Source organism: Eleutherodactylus coqui, chromosome 1 (genome assembly GCF_035609145.1).
Source record: "Eleutherodactylus coqui strain aEleCoq1 chromosome 1, aEleCoq1.hap1, whole genome shotgun sequence".
In the NCBI taxonomy this organism is placed as follows: domain Eukaryota; kingdom Metazoa; phylum Chordata; class Amphibia; order Anura; family Eleutherodactylidae; genus Eleutherodactylus; species Eleutherodactylus coqui.
The window spans coordinates 328,520,270-328,547,497 of record NC_089837.1 but is presented as its reverse complement, the minus strand read 5'-3'; the positions used below and the strand labels follow the sequence as shown (position 1 = coordinate 328,547,497).

The following is a 27,228-nucleotide window of genomic DNA, read 5'->3' as shown; positions in this document are numbered from 1 at the left end:
CAGGCCTGGAGAGCCTTCAAAGACCACACAGACTACATCATGTGTTCCCCAAAGAGTCTGTCTTTATTCTGCGCGCGTTGAAACTTAAATAAGTTTCAACACAGGAAGTATACAGTTACATTATTTAGCGTGCTGATTGGTTGTCCTCAGAGGGAGGTATTTGTGAGGTAGCTTGTGATGTCATCCATCTGGGAGGAACTTCAGTGAGCACGCTCAGTTCATTCTTGAATTTAGCTTCATGAGAAGAACATCCTGTGTTTCTCCTCTCTGCTGTCCAAGACAAAGCACTCCTAAAAAGGTTTGGCCAGTTAGAACTGGTTTTACCAGTTCTTGAGCTCCTCCAATACTTCTGGAGGTGGGGGGGAGGTGATGTTCCCTTCCTCCAGAAGTTCAGACCATTATAGACAAAATACAGTATATTCACAGTTGATAACAGAAAATACATACAAAATGGTGAACATATAGGATATCTCCCACAATGGTAATAGGACAGACTCAAAACATATATTAAAATGAGGTGGGGATCACGTTAAATGGATGGGTACCAGAAGTCCTCAAACCCCAAACCCCATTCCTAGTGATTGTACTATCACAAGGGGTGTCACACATGCACACAACCAATATAGGTATAGGTGCAGTATGTAAATTGGCCCTTGGTTGAGAATTAACAGTAGGATCACTTGGTTAGGGAGGGGGAAAAAAGAAAAACCCTTTTAAATTTAGTCTGAAAGCACCTAGATTTGCTATACAGACTGATATTTATTAATCCGTGAGACAGGAGAAGAGGCAGTGATTTTTCCTTTTGTATCTTTAGATGCTGTTCTCTCAAATCAGGTAGCACTGTATTAATAGCCAATGTATCCTTTAATTATCCCTCATTTATAATCCGTAATAGAGATAGTGGATGTTACCCATAACCCCTCCAAGTCCGCAATTTGAGCTAGGGGTCTCCGAATAGCCAGAGTGTTCATGAGGGATGGAAAAGCAGAGTGTGAATAAACTGATGTATAGAATACACTTCGTTATTCTCCAGTCACCTTAGATAAAGACCGCAGCTCACTGACACCGTGGAGAGGAATGGGTTAAAGACTATGCTGGACCCTCAGTATAGTCCAGAAAAAGAGGTGTGAGTATGCTATCTGATACCAGAGGCACACTCTGTTCCTTCTTAAGCAACCCTAAATCAACCCCTAGCTTCCGAATACACGGGCTGGGGAGGAAAGGGTTAATCTCGGACTGAACCGTTTGGGCAGACATAAATGTAGTCCAATAGTGGCTCTACACTCAGTGTCCATATTAATAAGGCATTGTGTTAAGAACAATGCCAATTTGCAGATCCAGCATAGAAAGGGTTAACATCCAGTGTGTCTGGATGTCATAGGCGCCAGCATACTAGGAGACAGTCAGTACTCCCTTCCCCGCAGTTAGCTCATGAAAGATGGAGGTTAGATGTATCATGGATAACTCATTCACTAAGTGGAGGTTCTGACTGGCTGCTTCAGCGCTGCTTGCCATGATGGTAAGCTAACTGACTAGGACACCAATGTAGCCACCTGATGTGTGGTATCAGACGGCCGGCTGACACTGCACTAAGCTCACTCACAGGATTTTACTAGCTCACTGTTCTTAGTCAAATCCGATGTCTGGCTGCCTTCCCAATAGTGAGCAATGAAACATACTGTCTCGGTAAATTGGGAAAGAACAAATTTTCCTTAACCCAGGTGCTATGCTGCCCTATCCTGCTGTTCTGCTGCTTCATGGGGCAATACCAATGATAGGCCCCCTTCAGCAGGGCAATTAGTTGATGTCCTCTAGAGCAGAGATCTGGTTTCTCCCTTAGGATGCAATAATGTGCTGCAGCTTATCAATATGACTACTTCAGACATTTGAAACTGCAGTCGCAAATCTTCTGAAAAGCTAAAAAAGTTAGATGGAGAAGTCATACAAAATTTTGTCAAGAGTATTGAGAGCTTGTACTTGGACAAGTGTGGACACAGCTTCACATCAAAAATCACCTATATTTTACTGAGCTACGTGACGACTATGCAACATATGGATACTTGTACACCTCCTTCACGAATTACTGTGTGGACAGATGAAGCACAACTAACATGTTTTACATTAAAATACTGGTTCAGATGAAGGAAACTACAGGGGATGGACAAAAATATGGAAATACCGTACAAAATGCATATATTAAGTTACATGGTATTATAAATCATATTTCATAATACTAGTAAATTTTAACTATCAGTAAGACACGTAGAGACTGATTTTAGGTGGAGGTAATATGACAAAGATGCTAGCGGGCAAAAGTGAACATCTGCTCAAGCAGCAAGGTTCCAATGTTCAGGGGCTTCCATATTTTTGTTCACCCCCTGTATATATCCTAGAACCAAGTGCCATTGCCCCCCCTCACACCCCATCTCTTTTGTACTGTCCTTAGATAAAGTAGATCTATAAGATGTTACCTCAATATTGGTCAAGGTCAAAGCAATGTGTGAAAGTTTTCTTTCTTACACTTGTTATTCAAGTGTTAATATAGATTAGTTAGAACCTCATAGGAGCAGACCATATCTAGTCATTGTATCCGTATTCCTTTACTCACTGACTTTGTAATGATTCGCTACTTTCCCATTTACAAGGGATGATAATCGGTCAAACGAACAAAATTGAGTGATAATTGTCCGGTGTAAATACAAAAACGTAGTTTACTATTCATTCACTTCTCGTTATTGCTGACTTTCATTCAGCTTAAAAAACATTTCTGGATCGCGGGATTCTCGCTGAGTGTAAACGCTCCCTGCTCAGCGCTTCACATAGAAGGTGAAACGCTGAGCGAGAAGCCCACGATCCAGCGGTGAAGTCTGTCAGTCTAAGTGTAAGCCCTAACGACCTTAGCGGTGACGTCTGTGCTCATGCAGTCGTTTAGACGACTGTTGTCCTGTCTAAATGGGACTTCAGGCGTTGTCCACTGTGACTGGACACTATACCTTTCTTTGTTCTGCTTTGCAAGATAAATGAAGCTAACACTGGGCTGGCCCCTTTGTTGACAGTGATAACTTCACACAATGATGTCTCTTGTTCCTTCTTCAATGATCATTGGTAATTAATTTGGATACATGAGAGAACTTACCCTTATTGCCAATTCTAAATTTAAAGGAGTACTCCAATAAATGTGACCGTATTTATTTTTACCTTTCTTTTTCAAAAGTCAAATTTCTCATTGGAGCGCTGATGTTCAATCTACCATTTTTGACTCCTTCTGGCAGCTGAAGACGGACCCATATGACACTTATATAATGCTATATAGGGCCATCTTCAGCTAGAAGGAGCCGAAAACCAGACTGAGCACTCCAGCGCGAAAGTGCAGGTATTTTTTTAAACCATTTATCCGCTATTGTACTATTTTCAGTAAAAATATTCTATAACCTGGCTATGTACCAAGAAGATTCATGATTGATTTGAAGAGCATTTGCATATGATTATAGTTATGTGGAAATATAGACTTGACAACTCTTGTATTTTAGACCCTTGTGGCTGTGAGACGCGTGCTACTTGCTCAGTACTCTGCCTTCCCCTCCAATGGAGCAGATTTGTATGAAGAGCTGAAAGCTTCTACAGCAATCCTTCCCACCGGTAACAAGAAGTAAGCAAGCAGTGTAAACTAGATTACTGTTCTAGCTGCGGCACACAACCATGTATAACCATTTGCTGCAAAGAAATGTTGAAGATTTGGACTACTCTGATACTTTTGATTGCACAGCTTCAAAAATGATTATACATGGTGTGAGATTTTTACTCTGGATCGCCTTTGCTGGGGTCAAAGGGCACGTATTTAATAAATAAAATGCACCAAAATTCAATTTTTGCCTGTCCAGCACTTACTATACAGTGTTAATCACTTACAGATGGCGGGACCACCTTACAAAACACTTTCAGCAAATATACTCACATTGGAGCCTTCTATAGGCTTTCCGTATCCCCAGGCAGAGGGCTTAACAGCCCTTTTAACATTCCTTAGGCCTCATGTCCACAGGCGGAAAAAAATCCGTAACCCCACCTCTCAGCCTTTTTCCCCCCCTCCCTAATTGATTTTAACCTTCAAATCCGCAGTGCATCTGCAATTGTATTTGCGGATGCACTGCGGATCGTCTGCACCCATTGACTTCTATTGAGTTCATCCGCTCGGAATCCACACTGAAATGGAGCATGCTGGGATTTGTTTTCTGCACCAAACGATCTGCAAATCAAATCCGCTTGCTTAAATTCAGTTGCTAATACCAATGCTTCCCTATGGGCACTTTTATATTGTAGATCTTCCACGCGGGTGACCTGTGCGCATTCCGCAAATCAAATCCGCCCCTGGACATGAGGCCTAAAAGAGTAACTGCACTTAACTTTTGACATGTCAAAAGTTTTTTTTTTTCCTCAGGGAGGTCCAACTGTTGATGATGGACACTTTGATATCATAGCGCTTTAGCCACGTGTTTTGCTTGTACTGTAGCATCACAGCTATTGCATACTTGTACCTATTCATTTTAGTAATTTGTAGGAAATGCTGACTGAATTTGGTCTTTGTTGCCTTTACATAAGTGTAATGCACTACACACACATAATTATGTTCTTTGGTTTACAGACTAGACACCCTCTTGGATTCAGGACTATATACAGGAGAAGTCACAGAAATTTCAGGGGCACCTGGCAGCGGTAAAACGCAGGTCAGCAGTGATACAGTTAATGGCATTTGTAAATGATACACCATCGTTGGTAAATCGCTACTAGAGCCACAGCCTCAAAAATGCCTGATAGTGTAGTTTATGGATCTCAAAGGTGATGGTAGATTTCCTTAATATACATATAGCACTTGTATGTGGCTCTTCTTTCAAACTGGAGTATAAAAGATTTTTATATAATATATATATAAAATGGCAAGCTAACTAGATTTGTCACTTGCACTTTTGAACACAGGCTAATATAACTGGAGTTTTTTCCACCAAATATGTCTATCTTTTCAGTTGTGTCAGAGTATTGCTGCAAACGTGGCCGCCACCTTACATCAGAGAGTGTGTTATATTGATACCACTGGGGGGCTCTCTGGCACTCGTCTTCTGCAGTTGATTCAGTGTAAGACCCAACAAGAGGATGAACAGGTAAGCACAGTTAATGTAAACTAGTCCAGCTGTGTTCAGATGCCTACTAGAGATGAGCGAGTATACTTGGTAAGGCATATAACTCGAGCGAGTAGTGCCTTATCAGAGTATCTCCCTGCTCATCTCTAAAGATTCGGGGGCTGGCGCGGGTGACAGGTGAGTTGCGGCGGGGGGGGAGAGAGGGAGAGATCTCCCCGCTCTCCCCCGCTGCTCCCCGGCCCCCGAATCTTTAGAGACGAGCGGGGAGATACTCGGCTAAGGCACTTCTCGCTCGAGTAATATGCCCTACCAAGTATACTCGCTCATCTCTAATGCCTATCATACCCAGCTATGTCCTTGTCCTTTAGTTATAGTGTATTTGCTTGGATTTACTTTTATGTTTTATGTGGGAAACTTTTAGATGGAGGAATTCATTTTAGGGTGGCAGAGTGGTTAAAGGGGATGTTTCTTGAGAACATGACTTATGCCCCATTTAGACCCATAGATTATCGGCCAATTTTCGTTATAACGATAAAAGTGAGCGATGGTTTTGCCTTTAAAAACGGACGTTTTAACCTAAGGAAAATCTTTGGAAAATGGACGTAGCGTACGGGCATTTCAGACGTTGTATTATCGTTGTGTAGCGTTTGTATTGAATGAGAAATAAACGATAATTGAGCGATAGTTTGGTTGAGCACCGGGTGGGCGTGTTAAAAACGAAGCTTTGTCCTCCCGACAGCCAATTGCTGGGCCTGTAGCCTGCTTCATGTACACCCTGCCAAATGATTGAAAACTCCCCTCAAATCGCTGGACTAATGAACGATGTCATTTTAACCAAATGAGAAGCAAACGGCCAAACAACGGTTTTTAAGCGGACTGAAATGCGATGAGCGAATTGTTAACGACAAATGCACGACGGGTGCAAGATGGACACAACGATTATCGCTAAGACGATGGCTTTGTGCAAATTTTGAGCGATAATCGTTGTCTAATTCAACCATTATTGTCTTCATAGATTGCGGCATGTTGGGGGGGTTAACAGTGGAGATTGAAGTTCTCATCAATCTCTGATATTGCAGCAGAAGGTCGGCTATCAGTAACAGCTGACTCCGGCTGCGGGATGGCGCAGGCTCTCTTCTGATCCCGCACCATCTACATCATGTAAGTTTATGTCCTGTTGCATTAAGTACACCCTACCATGACATAAACGTGGCAAAAAGAAAAAAAGATAAAAATAAAAGATCCTATGTTCACCTATCCCTCATCTCCACATTGCTGTGACACGGAACGGCAAATCCACTGCGGCTAAGCCGGCAGAAGCCGCCGCTGCAGCACGGATTTGCTGACCGCAGCATGTCCATTTTTTATTTTTTTTTCCCCCGCTGTGGCCGCACTCTCCTCTATGGGAGCGCCGGCCACAGCGGAAGAGCGAGCGGCCAGGCCGCTTGAAAGCAGCCGTGGGTTTTGCAGCAGTGGTTCTCCTGGCGGAAATCTCGTGGTTTTTCGCTTCGGCCAAACTGCGAGATTTCCGCCGAGAATCCGCCCTGTGAGAACCCAGCCTAAGGGTCTTTTGATGCGTGTTTTGTTTTTTCTTCCTTTTTTTTTTTTTTTGTTTCCTTTTTTAACATCGGAAGCTAATTAAAGGGGTTGTCCCGCGGCAGCAAGTGGGTCTATACACTTCTGTATGGCCATAATAATGCACTTTGTAATGTACATTGTGCATTAATTATGAGCCATACAGAAGTTATAAAAAGTTTTATACTTACCTGCTCCATTGCTGGCGTCCTCGTTCCCATGGAGCCGACTAATTTTCGCACTCCGATGGCCAAATTAGCCGCGCTTGCGCAGTCCGGGTCTTCTGCAGTCTTCTATGGGGCCGCTCGTGTAGAATGCCGACTCCGTGTAGCTCCGCCCCGTCACGTGCCGATTCCAGCCAATCAGGAGGCTGGAATCGGCAATGGACCGCACAGAAGCCCTGTTGATGGATCTTGCTACAGAACTGAAGAGGTGGAGGGTGTTCCCACCTTTTGAAGAGCTCTGGGAGGTTCCTGTTTTCTGAGAGGAGGTGCGGTCATGGGATCATGGACAACTGATTACGTAATCTGGTTGCTTCTTGCTACAAAAAGTGTGTCTCATTATAGTTAAAAAAAAAAATACAGTAATGTTATTTGTATTTCTGTCATTTAAACAGGTTTTCCCTGACAGCACTGGATTCCTTTTAATGCCCATGACAGGTTAAATGGCTTCCTCTAAAGGCGATAATTCAATAAAATTATCCCCCCCCCCCCTTTGACTCTTGCTTTCTGTTGTCCTCTTGATATAACAAACTAATATAGCAGTCTATGTATGATCATATTTCTAACTTATTTGCTCTTTATAGGCTGCAACTCTTGAAAGGATTCAGGTGATCCACGTGTTTGATGCCTATAAGCTTTTAGATGTTCTCCAAGGCTTGAGGCAGAGTTTTTCCCAGCAGGTATGTTTGAGTCAATTTGCATAACATACGTAGCTTTACTTTGGAGGCATAGCCTCTAGAGCAAGGGTGTCAAACTCATTTTCACCAAGGGCCACATCAGGCTTATGGTGAAACTAAATATGTACAGGAGAGGTAGCAGCATAACAGGTGCTTCCAAAGTATTTAAGAACAAGAACTTTATTGTTTCATCCTCTTAAAACTGGCAACGTTTCGACCTTTTACGGTCTTTCTCAAGCCTATAGATCAATAACATATAGATACAAATAAATATCTCATATATAGAAATAACATCTGAATAAAAACATAGCACAAACTTCTATAACATAGTACATACTAAAATACATACCGATAAGAAAATGAAACTGGGCAAAAGGTCCATGTTCCAGGATGCCCTCACACAGTCCAGACTGCTCCTTAAATAATGAATGTCAGTCCCACACATTGATTAATTCTCCACCCCCTGCATCAGATGGTGACCTTCAAAGGGCCGATTGTAAGGCCGCCTGCAGACGGCCGGGTCGGATCCCAACCCGAGCCCCTGCAGGGACCAGCGCAGCACTCACCTGCTCCGGCTTTGTGATGTACCGGCTGCCCGGCACAGTAATAGAGCATGCCGCGATTTGTTTTCTGTGCGAGATTTCGTGCAAATCGCAGCCGTCTGCCTAGGATTGCGTTTTCTAACGCAATCCTATGGCAGCTTCCATGGGTGGAAATTCTGCGAGAAATCCCCTGGCGGAATTTCTGCCTGTGTGCAGGGGGCCTAAGACGGTATAGTAAGGGCCTGTTCACACAAGCGTATTTGTGTACAAAATATGCAGTGAATAGAGGCCATTGATTTCAATGAGTTCAATCAAATGATTTATATTTTCATACAGCATGACCTATTTTGTTGCGTACTACGCACCCCGATAGGCCATTGAAGTGAATGGGCAACGCAAATACGTGGTGAATGCACAGGAAACCTGTGTATTCACTGCATATTTGCGCACCATTTCAATAGGCCCATCTGCGTTCTTTTTTACGTACACAAATATACAGGCATAAGCGATTTTTCGATTGCGCAAATACACAGCGTATTTGTGCGACCGAAATACAACTACACCCATGTGAACGAGCCCTAATAGTGACCCTGATAGTGGCCCCAGTAAAAATAACGACCCCTCAGTGGCCCAATTAGTAATATTAACCCCCATAGCAACTGTATAATTATAAGCCCCCCCCCCCCCCCTCAGTAATAAGCCCCCCCCCCTCAGCAATAATAATAAGCAGCCTCCCCCCCAGCCCCCCAGTAATAAGCAGTCCGGCCCCCCAGTAATAGGCAGTCCGACCCGAACTCCCCCTCCCCAGTAATAGGCAGTTGCTCCCTCTCTGCTTGCCCTGAGCCCGGCGCACACTGTAGTCAGTGTGTAGCCCGTCACGCTTCCCCCCCGAGTCCTCTCCTGCGGAACTAATGAGCAGGGGACCCGGGGAGGAGGATCCTGGCTGCACACTGACGTCAGTGTGCGCCGGGATCATTGGCAACAGCGCGATTACCAGCAAGAAGCCGCGGCACCCCAGCTGGTAATCGCCTCAGTGGTGAGCGGCGTCGGCACGCTGCGGGCCACATAACATGAGACAGCGGGCCGGATTCGGCCCGCGGGCCTTGTGTTTGACACATGTTCTAGAGCATTGTTCCAAATTTGCATCTACTGTGAAAATGTTACCAAGTTCCTTGAGGGTGTCTTTCACATGTTGTTGATTTGCTGGAGATTTCACCCCTTCAATTAAATTCAAAGTGATGCGTGATCGAACCCTAAGGCTTTATTCCCACGAGCGTATATATGTCGCGTTTTCACGCTCGGGCGCATAAACGGTACCCATGTGAAGCATTGGTTTCAAATGCAGCCGTTCACACGGGCGAATATACGGTACGAAAATACACCGGCAGCGTGAAAAATGGAACATATACGTGGTCGGCGCAAATACGCTCAGCCAAAACATAGTTTTGGAACTATGTTTTCGCCAATATACGCCTGTGGGTCCTATAGACTACAATGGAAGCAGGAAAAGAGAAGGGAGGGGGAGGCATTTCTGCAACGTCCAATGCTGCGAAAAGCTTACAGGTGTCTCTATATAGGCACTGGAAGGCATCCCGAGGATTTTGGCAGAGCGAGGGATTTCCTGGGTGCGGCGTATTTTTTTTTCGATAAAACGACGCTCACAGTTGTGTGAATGGCAAGAAACCGCTGGCCATGGTCGCTGAAAGATGCCCATTAAGGTGCTTATACGGAGCGGGCATGAAAATGTAAAAACACCATTGCCATTTATGCGCTCGTGGGAAAGAGCCCTAAGGCTAACCTCACGCAGGCAAGCGTGATATGAGGCCACGAATCCCACCCCCATATCGTGCTCCCCACCATGTGAAATACCAAGTTATGCTAGGCATTTTCATGTGAAAATGGCCTCGCATGACTTCATGAATAAAGGGCTCATCTGGCGCAGCTATCACTGTCACAGCAGAGGATCGCTGAGTTTCTCCCATTACTGCCAATGGGGATGTCACTGCTGCTGGCCGCATTGAGAGCAATGGGCACTGCGATGCAAGATAGAATAGGGTTCATATTTGTGCGTTGCAAAACGCACAAATCTCTTGCGATTATTTTTTTTTTTCCCTTGCCCATGTGAAACTGACTTCGGAGGTAAGAGCTGTGCCTTCTGAAATCTGTTGCGGATACGCAGCTGATTTCCAGTCAAAAGCTACACCATTGGTGGATTTTCTACAGCAGGTTACTTCTGCTATGTGTAAATGTATGCTAAAGGGGTTTTTCTAGGGAAATACTATTGATGACCCATTTTCAGAAAAAAAAAACAAAAAGCCTTTTTTTCCCTTATAGAAAAAAATAGTTTCTTGGTATTGTCTAACTGTTGGAATAAGACATGCACTGCACATATATACGTTATACATTGATCTATTGCTGCAAATCAAAATTTCTAGATGGGAACATGAGCTTCTTATTTACTTTTTAATCAGATTGTATAAGCCCCCTAGACAATTCATGGTGGCCTCTTTACTGGGTCCCTCCTCTGTTGGGGGCTGCACTGCATAGCGCCCACAAGAGGAACAACCCACCAGCATCTCTGCTGCCAAGCTAAGCCCCTTCCTACCCATTTAGTCAAGGGGTTTTTCATTAGTAGGAAACAGCATAAAGGCAGTTACATACCTGTTTTCAGTCTGCTGTCTGAGACCGCCTGGAGAGATGAGCTTCTGTAATCTGTTCATATAGGATGGGGCTATCTGTGGGGTGACCCAGAGCCAAGGGCGCCTAGCCTGGCAGCAGGATGGTGTTGGGTAGCGGCACTCAACAGGATAGGAACCCACTAGAGAAGTCAATGGCAAATGATTAGTGGGTTTATACAATTTGGGTAAAATTCACAACCAAACTTGAGGTTCACATGAGTACATATTATGATCAATCTCTTACTGGCTCGGATTCTAAGCTTAGGTGCAATAAATGAAATACAAGAGTGAGTGTATAAACATGTTTATTGTGTTAAATTACTGTTGGGTCTGACTCACATAGGCATATGTGTCCTGCGTATTTTTCCCTCCCCATAAAAAATGCAGTACACGGCAAATACACATGTACATGCGAATTTGCTGCGTATGTTAAATCTTCATATCCTATTTTCACGTGCATAGAAAAAAAAACCGCAGGTGCAAGTGACCAAACAGAAATCAATGAGGTTTTAGGACTACGTATTACATGCGTAAAAAATATGCAGGCAACATACGCCCATGTGAATGAGCCCTTAGTTGTTATGGAATTTATTTGGAGCTATGCTGAGAGACCGGCATGAGCAGTATACATTGCAGACAGACATTTAATACGGTTAGCGTCTGAACTGTACAAGATTTTGGATACAGTTTACCAGCAGAGGAGCTGTGAGAATAATCTACCTATGATTCACACAGAGCTCTATAGACTACAATTGCTAGCGTGGCCTACCAATGAAAAATGTTGCAACTGAGAGAATTAAAGGGGTTGTATAGTATTAGAAACATAGCTGCTTTCCTTTAAAAAAAACACTGCTTTTTATGCCGGCATAAAATGAATGTCGAATGATAAGGGAAAGAAGTATCGTTCATCTAATCGTTGGCATGTTTACACTGAACAATTTCATAAATTTTTGCGTAACTCAACAATGATTTGAACGCTAATGGTTCCATGTAAAAGCGCCCTTACACAACCTATGGACAGGAGTGGTGCTTTGTCAGCCACAAACGGGGTCCTGCCCTCACAGCCCACACTCCAGGTTAGATATCCAGACAAAATACACTCATTGTTCGAATATAGGCAGCAATCGGCCTTTCTCAACTCCCAAAAATAATTCTCTCGGCTGGGGAAAGACCCCACAGCGATTAACCCTTTCCAATCCAATTTGTATCCTGGTTTTCCTAGGGGGCTTACTCTTTTTCTGCTGTTATACAACAGCGCTGTCTGCTGGCTAAAGCCAGTACTGCATTTGGCGGCACATTGGATAGGCTGCGACAGCAGAGAGGCTTGCAATATACAGTAAGAGAACCCCAACGGACGTCTTCCAACATCGGAGCTGTACAGCCTTAAATCATAATGTCTTTAGACGTCAGACAGTGGATTGGAAAGGGTTAAAAACCTATTTCTACAGGAATCCTTCTCTCCTCATGGCCTCTCAAGAGTATACAGTATTCTGCTGGGTAGCGCCACTTCAGACACCCCCTCTTTTGTCCTCTGGTGCGAGAGAGAGCTGGCCACTCCGATACCAGGCTCTGATTGGGACAGTGCATATCTACTCTCACACAAACTACCAGTGGCATGCGCGGCCCAGGAGGAAAAACTTCAAATTTCCAGATAGTACAGGTGTCCAGTCCTTATCCACCGAATATACCCATCAATTTCAGACCAGTGCTGGCGATGCAACTCTGCGGTGGGGACGATGCTATGCCTTTGCTGGGAATGCCCGAACCTAAAGCCCTTCTGGGAAGACGAGTTCTCCATATATGAGAGGGTGACATGAGACGGTCACTCAAACACCACTGCTGGCTCTGCTTTCCATCATTCCTTGGAGCTTGTCACATTAAAAAAAGGGCCTCCTGCATCATTTGCTGACAGCAGCAAGGGCCGTGGTTCCCAGACACTGGAGGAGCACTTGCTCTCCCCCCCTCGATAGTAGAATTTGTACAGGAATTGGGCCACCTGAGATATATGGAGGAACTGATGGCAGAAGACCACCCAGAACACGGGGACTCTCTGGGAAAGTGCATGACCTGGTACCTCAGCCTAGAGTCAACAGAGTTCTAGAAATTCTTAGAATAGGCAAGCAAATGTGGATACAAACTTGGGGGTAAGCAGGTGCCCCCTCTCTCTCGAGTTTCCTTCTTCCCCTCATACCCCATCCCTCTATCCCTTGCCTTACCTCCCACCCCACCCCTAACCCTTTTCTTTCTATTATGTTTCTCTCTCTTCTATATCTTTACTTGTACACAGATACACCATTGCTGAAAATATTAGAGTGTTTGCTATCAATAAGTGCCATACTGATTTGACGCAAGACAATGGACAGTGATACTACTTTGATGCTGGTACTGTAGATGGCAGGGGGCTCCCCAGAGGTCTCCTAGGGTTCCAGCTCAGTGAGGCTCACAATTAATGGACTATGCTTTAACCACTCTAATTTATCTGAGGCGCTGAGAGCACCCCTGCCGGCTGCATACATGAGTGTCGAATTAGTGCTAGAATTTTAAACACCATATATGGCATACACATACTGTTATACGTTAATAATCAGTTCAACACTATACATCAGCAAGCTAGAAGGTAGTAACTACTAGTGATGGTTTAACCCCTTGAGTGGCACGCCCGGAAATTTTCCGGGCTATGTATCACTATGGGAGCTGCAGAGCACAATGCCACAAGCTGTGACATTGTGCTCTGCCTGCACAGACCCACAGAGAACAAAGCAAGGGCTTTGAAAAACCAGCAGAAGATATTGCCGATATGCCGGCAACCTCCTGCACTGGTTTGTTTACAGGTTGCCATAGAGACCATGGGCTTGTCAGAAGCAAGCGGATGGTCTCTGTGGCAGGGAGAGCTGGTTGTTAGCTGTCAGAGGACAGCTAGGTACTAGCTCTTACAGCAGAGATCAGAGAAAACCTCCGATCTCTTCTGTGTTAACCCTTTACATGCTGCAGTCTATGTGACTGCAGCATGTAAAGGGCTGTCACTGCAGCATGTAAAGGGCTGTCACCATGGACCCCCGGAATGTGATCAGGGGTCCTGATGGGTCCCTGTGGAAGTCCCCTAAAGGGACAAAAGAAGAAAAAAATTAAAAAAAAAAAAAAAAAAAAATTATTAAAAAAATAATAAAAACACTTGTCTCCCTTTACTTTGTAAAAAATCAAAAATACAATCACACATGTGGTATCCGTGTGCGTCGTAATGACCCAGAGAAGGAAGTTAATACATTGTTTAACCCCTTAATGACATGGCCCCTTTTTTTCTTTTTTCCCCATTTCTTTTTTTCCTCCCCCCTGTTTAAAAAATCACAACTTGTCCCGCAAAAAACAAGCCCCCACATGGCCAGGTCAATGGAAAAATGAAAAAGTTATGGCTCTTGAGACGCAACTGAAAAATTAGTTGAAATTCAATGATTAGACCATTTTAAAAAACCTGCCCTGGTGGGCACGACAGGGTGGTAGGAAACCCGCCACTCAAGGGGTTAAAGTTAATTTAGTAAATGTTTTGTTTCTTTTTCTACCTTATACGGTCCTGCGAGACCTTTTTGATATGGTATATTTAACTTGCAAAAATGTAATAAAACAGGTTAAACATAAAGCAGCTTTGTCTAGGTAGATCTTTGTGGACGCAGCTTTGCCTAGAATGTTTCTTTACATTTAGTTATCTACATAGCTGCTAACACTGGGAGATTGCCTCTAGCAGCCAATCACGGCACAGCTTGCATTTTGTATTCTGCTATGGTAAAATGAAACTGCGGTTGATTGCTAGGGGCAACTGTAGCAGCTTTTCTTTTAGATAGTTTCATCAAGTCTTTACATAATCTTGTACATATGAAAGCCTTACATAATTATGTTTTTTTCTTATCTTTTAGCTGTTACGATCTGGAGAGAAACTGAGACTTGTGGTGGTTGATTCGGTGTGTGCTGTGGTATACCCATTGTTGGGTGGCAAACAGACAGAAGGTGACTTATATTATCTGTATATTCCATGGTTGAGTATAAAGTATATATGTAGACAGCTCTTCACAAAAACACATTCTAGTCAAAAAAAAACTGCAGATTTCTGGCGCACCTTGTGCCACAAAACTGCCCTACATGCTTTTCTTTTAATATGTTTTTAGACTCTTTTGGAAAGTTTTCCCAACTTATCTGAAAAAGGAGCGTAGCCTAAATACGCCAAAATGTTGCCACAATTTGACATAAACTAAGCCAACTACTAGGTGATATAAACTTAGACTATGCAGTTTTAACCCCTTAGTGACGGACCCTGTTTTCACCTTAAGATCTTATTCTGACGTGCGTATATCGGCCGGGTTTTCACGCCCGGCTGATATACGCTGTCCCTCTCTGCAAGGGGGGGGAGGCGGGCCAGGCCGAGAGCAGTGCACTGAGCTCCCACCCCACACCACTGTTTGCAATGGGAGGGGGTCGGAACTTAGCTCCGCCCTATCCCACCCCTCCCATTGCAAATAGTGGAGAGGGGGGTGGGAGCTTAGTGCACTGCTCCTGTCCCATCCCACCTCCTTCCTCTGCAGAGAGAGACAGCGTATATCGGCTGGGTGTGAAAACCTGGTGGATATATGCACATCAGAATAAGCCCTGATGTCCAACTAATTTATTTTTTTTTTTCATCGTCTCATTCCAAGAGCCATAACATTTAATTTTGCCATCGACATAGCTGTATGAGGGCTTGTTTTTTGTGGGACAAGTTGTATTTTCTATTGGCATCATTTTTGGGCACATAAAATGTATTATACTTTTATAAAAACTTTTTAAGGGGATTGGGGAAAAAAAAGAAAGATTCAATGATTTGTTCTTTGGATTTCATTTTTTTCGGCATTCAGCATGCAAAAAGATGTGATTATATTCTTCTCTGGGTCAGCACAATTCTGGTAATACCAAGTTTATAAAATGGTGTTTTTTTTTTCTTATGTCTTGTTTACTTCTGTGTCACTGCATTCCAAGAGCCAAAACCCTTTTATATTTCCATCGATAGAGCTCTGTGGGGGCTTGTTTTTTTGTGGGATGAACTTTTGTCTTCATTTATCCAATTTTTATAAACCTAACACATTTTGATTGCTTTTTATTAAATTTTTTTTCTGAAGGCAAAATTAACTAAATCTGCTATTCTGGCATGTTTTTTTTTTATTCTTAACAGCATTCATTGTGCAGTATAAATAATATGTGAAATTAATTCTGCAAGCCAGTACGGTATGTCACTGCCAAGTATCTTCTGTTTATCACTGCATTCAACGACCCTTAACATTTCGTCTTTTTTTTTTTTGTCTACGGTGCTGTGAAAGGTGTGTGTGTTTTTGTTTTTTATTTTACGGGATGAGTTTGGTGATCCAATGCGACATTTTGACCATTTTCTTTTCTGTTTTTTGTAAGGCAAGCTAGGCAAAATTAGCTAAATAACGTACTAACCTCTTTCTCTGGGTCATTACAAATGCAACAATACCACGTATGTTTTGTTTTTTTACATAGTAAAGGGGGAAAGGTGGGATTTTATCTTTTTTTTTCACAATTTTTTTGTTTTTTAGCCTTTTTGTATTTGTCCAGTCAGGAGGACTTGAATATCTGCATGTTTTGTTTTTTTTTTTTACTCTAATACACAACTATGCTTCAGTATAGTACACTAGAAAGCCTCTGAGGTCAGCCTGAGACTAAGCCTCACAGGCCACTGTATTTGGCAGAATCGGAGGCTATAGTCAAGCCTCCGAATGCAATAGAGTTTTAGACAGAAAATGGGGTACATTTACTAATACTTTTTCTTTTTGTAGGAATGGCAGTAATGATGTATCTGGCAAGAGAACTAAAAACACTTGCTCATGATTTCAGTTTGGCTGTACTTGTAAGTACTGAAAGACATTTTGATTAACTTTTTTCTTTTTTTAATTTTAGGATTACTCTCTTTTTTTTTTTTTTTTGTTTCATGTTTCTCTAAATGCAGTAACCCTTCAGGGAGAGATGGACATTTGGGGGATAACCCTCATAATTCACACTGTAAGGGCTTATTTACACAAGCATATATCATCACCGGATGATATATGCTACCATCTGATACATTGGATTCCAATGCATTAGATCACACAGGCATATTCCCGTGGCATAAAAGCGCCCAGCTGGCTAATGTAGAACCGGCAGGAAAGATAGTACTGGAACTATCTTTCTGCCTGGAGTACATCAGCTGCTGCATAGACTCCTATGGGAGCCAATGACAGGGACTGGAGAAGGGAGGTGGAAGGGAGTTTAGCAGCGTGACTACTAAACTCCCTCCCCCTCTCTCCTGCCTGCCGACTGTTTGCAGTGGGGTGGAGTTGAGCTCCGCCCCCTCCCATTGCTGGCTGCAGAAAGGCTGCGGGGAAGCTTAGCTCAACCCCCCATCCCACCCCCTCTCATTGCAAACAGCTAGAGCGGAGGAGAGAGGAGGTGAGTTGGCGAGGGGGAGAGAAGGGGTAGACAGCTTAGCAGAGCTAAACTGTCTCTCCATGCCCAACGGCATTGCGGCCTCGGTGTATATGTACTGGGCCTGTGTCACCTGAACGGGCACAGAAACGTTAGATTTGTGCGCCTGTTCACGCGTTTTTACGGTGCCGGTGGGCACTCGCAAAAACGCATATGCCCGTGTGAATCGCCATAATGATGGTGATTAACAACCAGTTTTCATTGCTCACTAGGCTTCCTGCTGGGTAGTGTTCCACACTGTCATCTTATCTCATCAGGGGCAGTGAGATATAATTGGCTCATTTGCTTGCACGTACAGTAATTAGTGTTTGCAGGAATCAAGGAGCTTGAATGGAGCTTTTCAAATGGGAAACTCCATTAACACAAGTTTTCTTTAACCACGTTTACGTCCTGTCTGAGGGGTATGTAACGCAACAGGACGTAAACTTACGCCTTGTGGATGGCGCGGGATCAGAAGTGAGCTGGCTGTGACCTGGACTTTGAATGCAACTATGTAAAAAAAATTATAATTTATGGTGGTCATTCTGGTTCATTTGTGATTAGTGTTGATTTGCCTTTCCAGGTAACTAACCATATTACGAAGGATGCATCCGCTGTTTCTCGGCCAGCATTGGGCCGCTCATGGAGCTTTGTTCCCAGCATCCGAATTCAGATACATAGAGATGAGAAAAACAAGCAGGGTGAAAATCGTTTAGTGTCATTGGTTAAGTCTTCTCGACAGGTGGGAAGATTAAATGCTTCTGTGAATAACTAGTTTTCATGTACTTACTGCATGTGTATTACATAGGTCAGCATATGGTATATGGACTTTGTTCAGGATGCAGAATATGTTCAGTTCCATGGAAAGAATAATAGAAAATAATAGCTATTTTGTAACCCCTTGAGGACATAACCATCTCCTACTTTTTATGTTTGCTTTTCCTTCCCACATTCAAACAAATTCAAACTTTTTGTAATTCTAAAGACAACATGGCTGCCCAAGGACTTTTTTTGGGAGGGTGTTGAGTTGTATTTTTCATTGGTGCCATTTAGTGTACCTTAGAAATTATTTAAAAGATTGTTCAGTACATTTTAAAGCGGGTTGCAATGAATAAATCTGCAATTGAATCATTTTGGAAGGGCCTTGATTTTATAGTATGGCAAAAATGACATTTTCACTTTGTGGATCAGTATGATTATGGCAATAACAATTTTTTTTTGTTTACTGCTTAAATTAAAATTTCTAAGAATATATTTTAAAAAATAACTTTGAGACAGGTTAAACAAAAAAAGTGTAATTCTGGCATTGTGTGGTGTATTTTTTTCCCCCTCCGACGCGGTTAACTGTGCAGGATAAATGTGTTATTTTAACAGATATTTGTTTATTCTCTTATGATTTTTATTTTTTTTTAAAGTTAAATATGGGAAAAGGTTTTTCTTAACTTTTCAAAATATTTTGTAATAAAACCTTTTAACTTATTTTTTTCCCCAATAAGAGACTTGGACATCATTATTTGATTGCTTATTTAATATACTGCAATGCTATAGTGCCACAGGCGGGGCTTAATAAACAGAGATGCATGGCAGCCCTGGGAGCCTTCAGAAGGTGCCAGGGTGCTCCAGCGAGTATCGTGTTCCCTTTAGGCCGGCTTCCCACTGGCGATAGCCTATTTTGCATTGCGAGGGTAGGTAAAAAACGCATGAAAATGAAACTAAAAATTTTCAATGGTTTCATTCTTATTTGCGATGTCTTCTCTGCTCTCTCGCAGTGCTAAGACAAATCTGCGCTATTGTTTTCAATGGGGCCAGCAGGCAGCCAAAAATAGGCTTCAACAAATAGGCTCACCATCAGGGCCACAGGCTTTATCTGTTTGTTATTTTACTCTATGTTTGGCACACTAGGTAGCCTTATCTTGGGGACTTATTGTTTGAGCAGAAAAATTTGTTGAAGCCTATTTTTGGCTGCCTGCTTGAATATTAGATTGGTTGTCTGAACTTTTGATAGGAGTCTAGCATTTCTACATTAGTGTTGCTGACATTGCAACACTTTTAGGAGGATAGGTATGCAGCTTTAAATACAGGATCCTCTTTAGCTGACCTATCTGAACATGCACCTGACTTTCTATTAATGTCAGTGCATATGACTAGAAATTCTACATTAGTGCTTGCTAACATTGCAACACTTGTAGGAGGATAGGTATACAGCGCTAAATACAGGATCCTTATAGCTGACATATCTAAACACGCATCTGACTTGTGACTACTGTCAGTGCATAAGTTCTTTATCCGAGTCCTCCTTCCTTCTTTACCAACGTAGCCACTATACCATCGTACCCTGCTGGCTTTTTGTCTAACGGTGTCTGGTATATATATATACCTGTTGGCGACATCTTCGCAGACAACCCACTTCCTTGCCAATTTAATCCTACTGATTATATATCCTAAAAGAGGAAGATAGCTTAGTCAATTAAATGATTGACGCTATTAATCCCACTAAAGATTTTTTGGTCAAATATACATCTGTGTCTCCTGATGAACCGCTCTAAAGCGAGCGGAGAAACGCGTTGAGCTGTATTTCTCTGTGACTTCACCATTCAGAGCCGTAGTTCTCTGCGACCTCTACATACGACTGTCACCAGTCATTCAGTGCAGGAACTCTGTATATGCACTAAAGTTATCCACTTATACTGACCATGCTATTGTGACCATCATCTACATTGGAGACATTGGATGCATAATTCAAACTTGCACCTAAATATATCTTCTCCTCTTTTTTGTGTTAATTTATGTTAGTACTGTTAGTCAGCCCGTATATGTTTTTAAGAGTTTCTAATAAACTATATTCTTTTAGTCTATACCTGTGAAGGGCACAAATGAGAATGAAAGCAATGGAAATTAATGGTTTCATTTTCATGCGTTTTCACCCACTTTCGCAACGCAAGATAGCCGGCCTTATTGTTCATGAGACACGGGTCCTTATATCTCTGCCTGGTTTTGCCACTCTGTACATTCACTTCAATAGGACTGAGCTGCAGTCCAAGTGATCAGGCTATGTTTACTTCTATTGGGTGCATGAAAATATACATTTGAGATTCAAAATGTCCATCTATAATAAGAGAAGGCAAGAACAGAAGTGTTAAAGACTGAAAAAAAAGTATACCATCTAAAATGCACAAAACCATTGCTGTTACAATGTGCTACTATTGTTTTTGTTTGTGATTTAGGGAAATACTATATTATTACGTAGTTAGGAGCTGTCACATACACAAACAGCTTTTCCTTGATTGTATGTGCCACCTAATAACAACGTCTTCTTTTCCAGCCCGCTAATCTACAAGTGGAAGTTGAGATTGGATGTTGTGGGATATTTGAGGAGAAAAACATGAGCACCGCTTGTGGAACATGATTTCTTCAGGACCTTCAACTGCAGCCTGGACAAATCATCATTCGAAGCATCTGTACACAAACTGTGTTTCTTAAAACAAACTTTAAATTGTATTCTTGTCTGGGATTAATCTTCCAGCTTGAATTTTTTATCAGATCATTCTGGGACTGCAGAAACCATCCAATACAATAGAGTACAAGTTGTACATTTTATAGAAGCACTATGTATTTTTTTTTTTCTTTTCTTGAAAAAATTCTTCACCGTATTATTACTTCTGCAGGGAAGAATTCAATTGTGTAACTTATCCCCCTGGCTGTGTTCTGCACTTTTCTTCCAGCCTCCCAGTCACATGATCAGCACCCTGTCAATGCTGTGTGTCCTGCAGTTACTAGATACTGCCACTAGGAGGCAGACACTAAGCAAAAAGAAAAAGTGTTAGCTCATCCTACCAGCTATACCCGTCCTGTAGACCGCAATCTAACCAGTTTTAGCTTAGTAGCTAAACCTCTTTGTTCTTCAGCTGTTTCCTCCTGACACTTGGAATAAAGTGCTGGTGTTAAGACTCCTCCTGTTACCGCACCAAGGAGAGCAAACAGACTGGTGTTGACCACTCTGTTGTTGGCCCAACCCATAGAAGATAAGGAGGCACAGTCCTGGCAGCCATAGTGGCCCAACATTGCTTCCTTACCAAAGACAGGCAAGCACTGGAGCACACATTGCTGGAGACCTAGAGCTTATATATGGCAGAAGGGTAAGTATCTAGCCCTCTTCCACCACACCCTGGTCCGCTCTGCTATGAGCCTCTTATTGCTCTCCCTGCACCTGGATTGTCATCATAAGCAGTGTATGGACTCCATAGACTTTTTATGGAGTCCGTACACTGCTCTGAGTATAAAAGTTTTTTTAAAGTGTTTAGTTGCCCTTTTATGAGTTTTTACATAGCATCAGATTTTTCCTGACCTTACTGATGACTGTGTTTCCCCAGCAAGTATACAGACGGTCATAAAAGGCTAAAGGATTTGGAGGATAATGGTGACGTGTTAGTTTCCTTTAGTTCTGCAAGATTATTATTATAGTAACATGCTGTTAATAAAGGGAGCACTGCTTGTATCATGTACGTTAGGAAATCACTATTCATGCACTGGTGAAGCTACACAAATTTATATTTAAATTAAAAGTTACCTAACTTCACTTACACGATTTTAATTTTCCTGGGCTCTCCCGGCTTTTATGCATGCGCGCCACCACTCTACTGGCGCTGCGCATGTCCAGAAGCTGGGGGCAGCTGCTTCCAATGGATAATGACTTTGTGGCTTTATGGCCTAGTTGCAGCTACAGGAAATGTTTGCTATAGGTGACTACTGTTAAAAGAGTATCTTCATATTAAATTAAGGGCTCATTTCCACAACTGTGTTTTCACCATGTATCACGGATGTGTGATACAGGGTGAGTGGAGTAAATGGACTCGCACACCAGCATGTAGACAGCGAGTATCAATATGCACAAGAAATAGAGTGCAGCATGCTCTGTTTCTCTGCGTTCCCATGGAGTGTGAACCCTATACATTTGTATGGGCTCCATATGAAACTCCTGTCTGTATGCAATGCATTTTAGAGAATTTTTCATTTTATTTTTAAAGGCACTTTGCTCATGGGCAGTGCCATATGTCGGCATACACCGTCTCTGCCGCCAGCATATGTTTATAAAATGGGTAAACTGCTGCGGGTAGGCCTGCAGAATTTTTACACATACACCCATGGGGATGAGTTCAGTTTTTGTCCCTGTACTGTGTATGTTTATTAATGTTCAATAAAATATATGAACAAAGTATAAAATAACACACAATTTTGGTTGTCTGTATTTGTGACATAACAACCACACCTAATTTTATTAGTAATCAATGCAGAATTGCTGGTATTTCAAATTACTTTTTTTTTTGCAGGTCTTTTTTTGTAAGGCCTCTTTTACATGGGCAACAGCAATATCGCAGGGGGGGGGGGGGGGGGGGGGGTGCAAAACCCATGTCACTCATATGCAAATTGCATTGGGCTTGTCATTAAAAAAATAAAGTCTCTAGTTAAGAAATGTCAATGAATGTGTGGTCTGTCCAATCATGGGAGCACATACCTTATGATCCAGAGGGCAAAAAAAGAAAATTACAGCCATTACACACAGTATTCTTACTGAAATGTAGGTGTGTAATTATCATTTAGCACTTAAAAGTAGTAATTGATAAAAGGTTCTGTACAAACAGGAAAATAAGATTTCACTGGAAGCAGGGTAAATGCTGTAGATTTTCTGCCGCAGAAAATTCCATGGCAAAATCCATAGCACAGCTGCTTTAGAGTTAAAATCCACGCATATTAGGTACATTTTGGGACTACCACCACAGGGACCATTACCTAAGCGGTGGACCTTGCATGATCAATTATTGATTACCTGTCCCAAGTATAGGTCTAAAATGGTATTTTGCCTGGAAAACCCCTTTAAGGCCTTAGCGCGCACAGATTCAGAGTGCGGAACCTCATAGTGTCTCTTCTAGAGATGAGCGAACGTGCTCGTTTAGAGCAATTACTCAAAGTATCGCTATTTTCGAGTAACTGCCTAATCAGGCGAAAAGATTCGGGAGGTACCAGGGGGGAGAGAGTGAGTGAGCGAGCTCCCCCGTTTCCACCGAATCTTTTCGCCTGATTAGGCAGTTACTCGGAAATGCAATTACTCGAACGAGTATTGCTTCTAAACGACCACGTTCACTCATCTCTAGTCTCTTCCACGGCAGCTAGATCTTCTTTCCTCAGCACAGCCGATACGTTTTTACCAAGTGAGGAGGTGGCAAGTTCCTCACCCTCTGTTCCTGGTATTCCTCCCAGAAATCTATAGAAAAAAATTGATAGCTGGGTGTTGCCATTCGGCGGTGTCCCTGCCCCCTCACATTGTCCAGTCAGTACTGACACTACCAGACTGTATAAGGTCACAGCAATACTAACACCCAGTTGTCCAATTCATAAATATTCACGTAGGACCAATAGTTATGGAAAATATGCTACTGTTAATTCATGGAAAGGCACAAGTAGTGAGAGATGCTCTTTAAAATGTCAAACAATATATGGCCGGATCAATGACATATGCACTAAAATATTTGAACATATTGAAAAAAAATACACCAGCTGATATGAAAAACTTTAATATATGTCATCAATAAGAGCAACAATATAGTTTTGCACAACAAAATAAATTTTTAGAAAAATTAGTGTAATCTCAAATTCAGACTATTGCAAAAAGTAAAATATAGTGTAGCTCTATGGTAAATCATTACCCCTGCTGTCCTCTACTGCCATTATACAACATTTTTCTTAGACGGATGGATTTTGAAGGACTTTATGCCATATCCAGTTGATGTGCCAATCACAGGAACCCCAACAATTTCTACAACAGGGGTAATTTGTCATTGCTGGCAGCAGAAGGGGACGCTCCATCATCCAGAAGAAGTTCCCTTTTAAGCAAAGCTTAGAAGGGGTTTAGTACCGAGATCTTTTCATTCTCAGGATAGCCAGACCCCACCAGTTAAAGTGATCACTTTACAAGATGAGAATTAAACCTTTAAATCCCCAAAATCCATTAAAATCGTGCAACCAAAATGCACACAATCTGTTAATGAAAGTAGAAACAGACATAGCTTGTATGCAAAGCTCATAAAATCAATACGCTGCCTGACTTCTGCCTCTAATATGTAAATCATTATCAATTACAGAATATTATGAGCTAGTGGGAGAGTAATAAAAAGCCCATTCTTGTAACGGAGCAATTGCTATTATACTGATAAAGAATCTTAGATGCCCTAATATAACAGATAGATCAACTTTAGGCCGCCTGCCCACTGGCAGTATTGCATTGTGGAATCTGGGGCGGGCTTCCGCCTCCGGGTTCTGCAGCCAATACAGTCCATAGCATGTTATGGAAAAGTGATTCTTCCAGCACATAAGCGGAAACCAATTGCGGTTTCCGCTAGCGGGCGAAAGATCGCAGCATGCTCTATTTTTGCAGGGACGGCTTCCATTTAAGTCAAAAGAAGCTGTCCGATCCGCAGCCCTTCCTTAATTGATATAGTGAAAAGGTCACAGACTCTGCCTCATCACCTAACAGGAGAGTTAGAAAAAAAAAAACTGTACTGCGCATGTCTGATGGCGAGCCATCTGCCGTACAGAAAAAGTAAAGTAACTACAGGTGCGCATGGATGCTGCTGTCAGGGCTGGATTCCACTACCCTTGTGCAGGTGGCCTTAGTGTCAGTCTTTCTATAACAGCAAATTAGGAAGTGTTAATAGAGGGGTTTGGAAGGTCCTTGTTGCAACAGAAGATAGTTTCACAGGAATAGAAGTAGATGTGTTTATACAATGTAGAGACTTAATTAAGAGCAAGCAGGAACAGTGGACTTGGGCTTCAGGCTTCTGCTTCTACTTCTACATCATCTGTAAGATAAAGCACGTTATTTTAGTATTGCATTATATGAATGCATAATTATCGTATGACTTTTATATACCTTGCATAAAAATGCAGTATTATAGATCATTTTACAATGCCAAAGAAAAGTTGACTGCTTTACGTACAATGTGTACAAAAAAAGCAGGGAAGTGGAATATAGGCGGCTAATTAGATTTACATTGTAGAAAAATATATCAGAATGGAATACAAGCGGTTTAGTTCAGAGATCACTAAGCAAGCAGGATACATCATAATATCCCTCACATGCATGCTTTATACCGCAATTCAGTCTGTGGTCACGGCCTCACCGGCTTTCGATCTCCACTGGAGAAAGCCACGAGCAGGACTCCTAGCAGCCCCTTTTCTCTCTTGGCTGACATCTTTGCTAACAAACTTAAGTCTGCACATGTGAACTGATACCAGTCACCCCTCCCCAAGCTGAGCTGGGTGGCTGTATACTAGTCTGCAACATGAGCAAGCTAAATGTTCAGTGCAATCTGGCCTTTTGCATTCTACCAGAGTCTAGTGGTGATTGATACTGCCTTGCAGTTTATCGGATAGGGCATTTGGCTTTTTTTTCTGTGTGAAATGTTATTTTTAAAGTTATTCCAATAGCGGTCATAAACACAATGACTGATCTGGACATTTTACCGTCAATGAATCTCAGCTATGTTGTTTGAATACACTGAGCTGAATTACTAATCTGGTCACTCAATCCTTGAATTTTATGATATCACAAAAAACCCAGGTTTGACTCACTCATTAGATTACAACGGAGGTGTCCTGTAGTGAAACACATGCACAGTTTTAATAACGGAACACACTCCTCCTTAATTATTGACTTGCCTTCTTTTGTTAGTGGCTGGGATACAAGGTCAGGGACAAACATGTAAAGAAATGACACACAATACATCCCAATCTTCTTTTCTACCCTCCTCAATAAACAAAATCAACCTAAATATGACGCAGACCAAAAATGAGACCGATAAATCATCTTTGAAATCCACACAGGGCCCTCACTACCAGCCCCAAAACAATATCTTTCACTAGGGGCTCTTCAAGCTACTTTAGTGGCACACGAAGTATCACGACTCTTAGGCCTCATGTCCACGGGGAAAATCAGGCCCGCTACGGATTCTCCATGGAGAATCCGTAGCGGGTCCCTCCTGCCCCGCGGACATGAGGCATAAAAAGAATAAACCTACCTCTCACCCGCTCCGGATCTTCCCTTCGCCGTGGCGTCCTCTTCTCTGCGTCGCAGCCGGATCTTCTTTCTTCGGCCCGGCGGATGCGCAGAGTGATGTCGGTGACGTGCCCCGCGCATGCGCCGGCCCGAAGAAAAAAGATCCGGCCGCGACGGAGAGAAGATGGAGCCGCGGCGAAGGGAAGAACTGGAGCGGGTGAGTAAATTCCAATTTTTGTCTCCCGGACGGCTTCCATAGGCTTCAATAGAAGCCCGCGGGAGACCCGCACGAAAATGGAGCATGGTCCAGATTTTTTCATGCTCCATTTTTTTTAAAATCACTTTTATTGACCATCCGCAGGTATTTATCTACCCGCGGGTGGTCAATGCATCCCTATGGGATGCGGATCCGCGGGCAGGAGAAGAGTTAAAATCCGCTGCGGATTTTAATTCTTCTTTTGCCCGTGGACATGAGGCCTTAGGCCCTATTCACATGAGCGTATATACGCAGCTATTTACCCACGTAAATACGCCGACCATCAGAAAGAATGCATTGGATTCAATGCATTCACGCTGCTGGCTCAGCGTATTTATGCGGGTAAATAGCTGTGTATATATGCTCGTGTGAATAAGGCCTTAATGCCAATGTTCGATAAGACAGTGGAGGTGCTTCACACCTCAATTAAACTCTGCCTCATCTCTTATTGCTAGAATTGCCCAGAAAAACAACAGATCTAGAAAATAAGCTGAACAACAAAATAACAGTTTCCAAACTGGAACAGACGATAAATAAATGTCAGAAAAATGATCAAGCCCTTAAAGAAAAATTCGAAGATCTAGAGAGCAATGACTGCAGGAACAATTTATTTTC

The 27,228-nt window shown here is 42.6% G+C and overlaps 2 protein-coding genes across 4 annotated transcripts in view; one reads left to right on the top strand and one right to left on the bottom strand.

Annotated features, from left to right (window-relative positions):
- The window catches only part of RAD51D (RAD51 paralog D), a 32,723-nt gene extending 10,920 nt beyond the window's left edge, over positions 1-21,803 (top strand). Inside the window, exons 5-12 of one of the 3 annotated variants that reach the window (XM_066575118.1) lie at positions 3,531-3,649; positions 4,640-4,721; positions 5,019-5,153; positions 7,513-7,608; positions 14,734-14,824; positions 16,645-16,715; positions 17,892-18,090; positions 20,631-21,803. In XM_066575118.1, coding sequence (XP_066431215.1) covers positions 3,531-3,649; positions 4,640-4,721; positions 5,019-5,153; positions 7,513-7,608; positions 14,734-14,824; positions 16,645-16,715; positions 17,892-18,083 — 786 coding nt within the window. In that variant the 3' untranslated portion in view covers positions 18,084-18,090; positions 20,631-21,803. The remainder of the gene's footprint in view (positions 1-3,530; positions 3,650-4,639; positions 4,722-5,018; positions 5,154-7,512; positions 7,609-14,733; positions 14,825-16,644; positions 16,716-17,891; positions 18,091-20,630) is intronic. The other 2 variants (XM_066575117.1, XM_066575119.1) reach the window with 2 other exon arrangements.
- A 2,058-nt stretch (positions 21,804-23,861) lies between these two features.
- ALDH3A2 (aldehyde dehydrogenase 3 family member A2) overlaps positions 23,862-27,228 on the bottom strand; it is a 38,258-nt gene continuing 34,891 nt past the window's right edge. Inside the window, exon 11 of the mRNA XM_066575116.1 lies at positions 23,862-25,161. Coding sequence (XP_066431213.1) covers positions 25,153-25,161 — 9 coding nt within the window. The 3' untranslated portion in view covers positions 23,862-25,152. The remainder of the gene's footprint in view (positions 25,162-27,228) is intronic.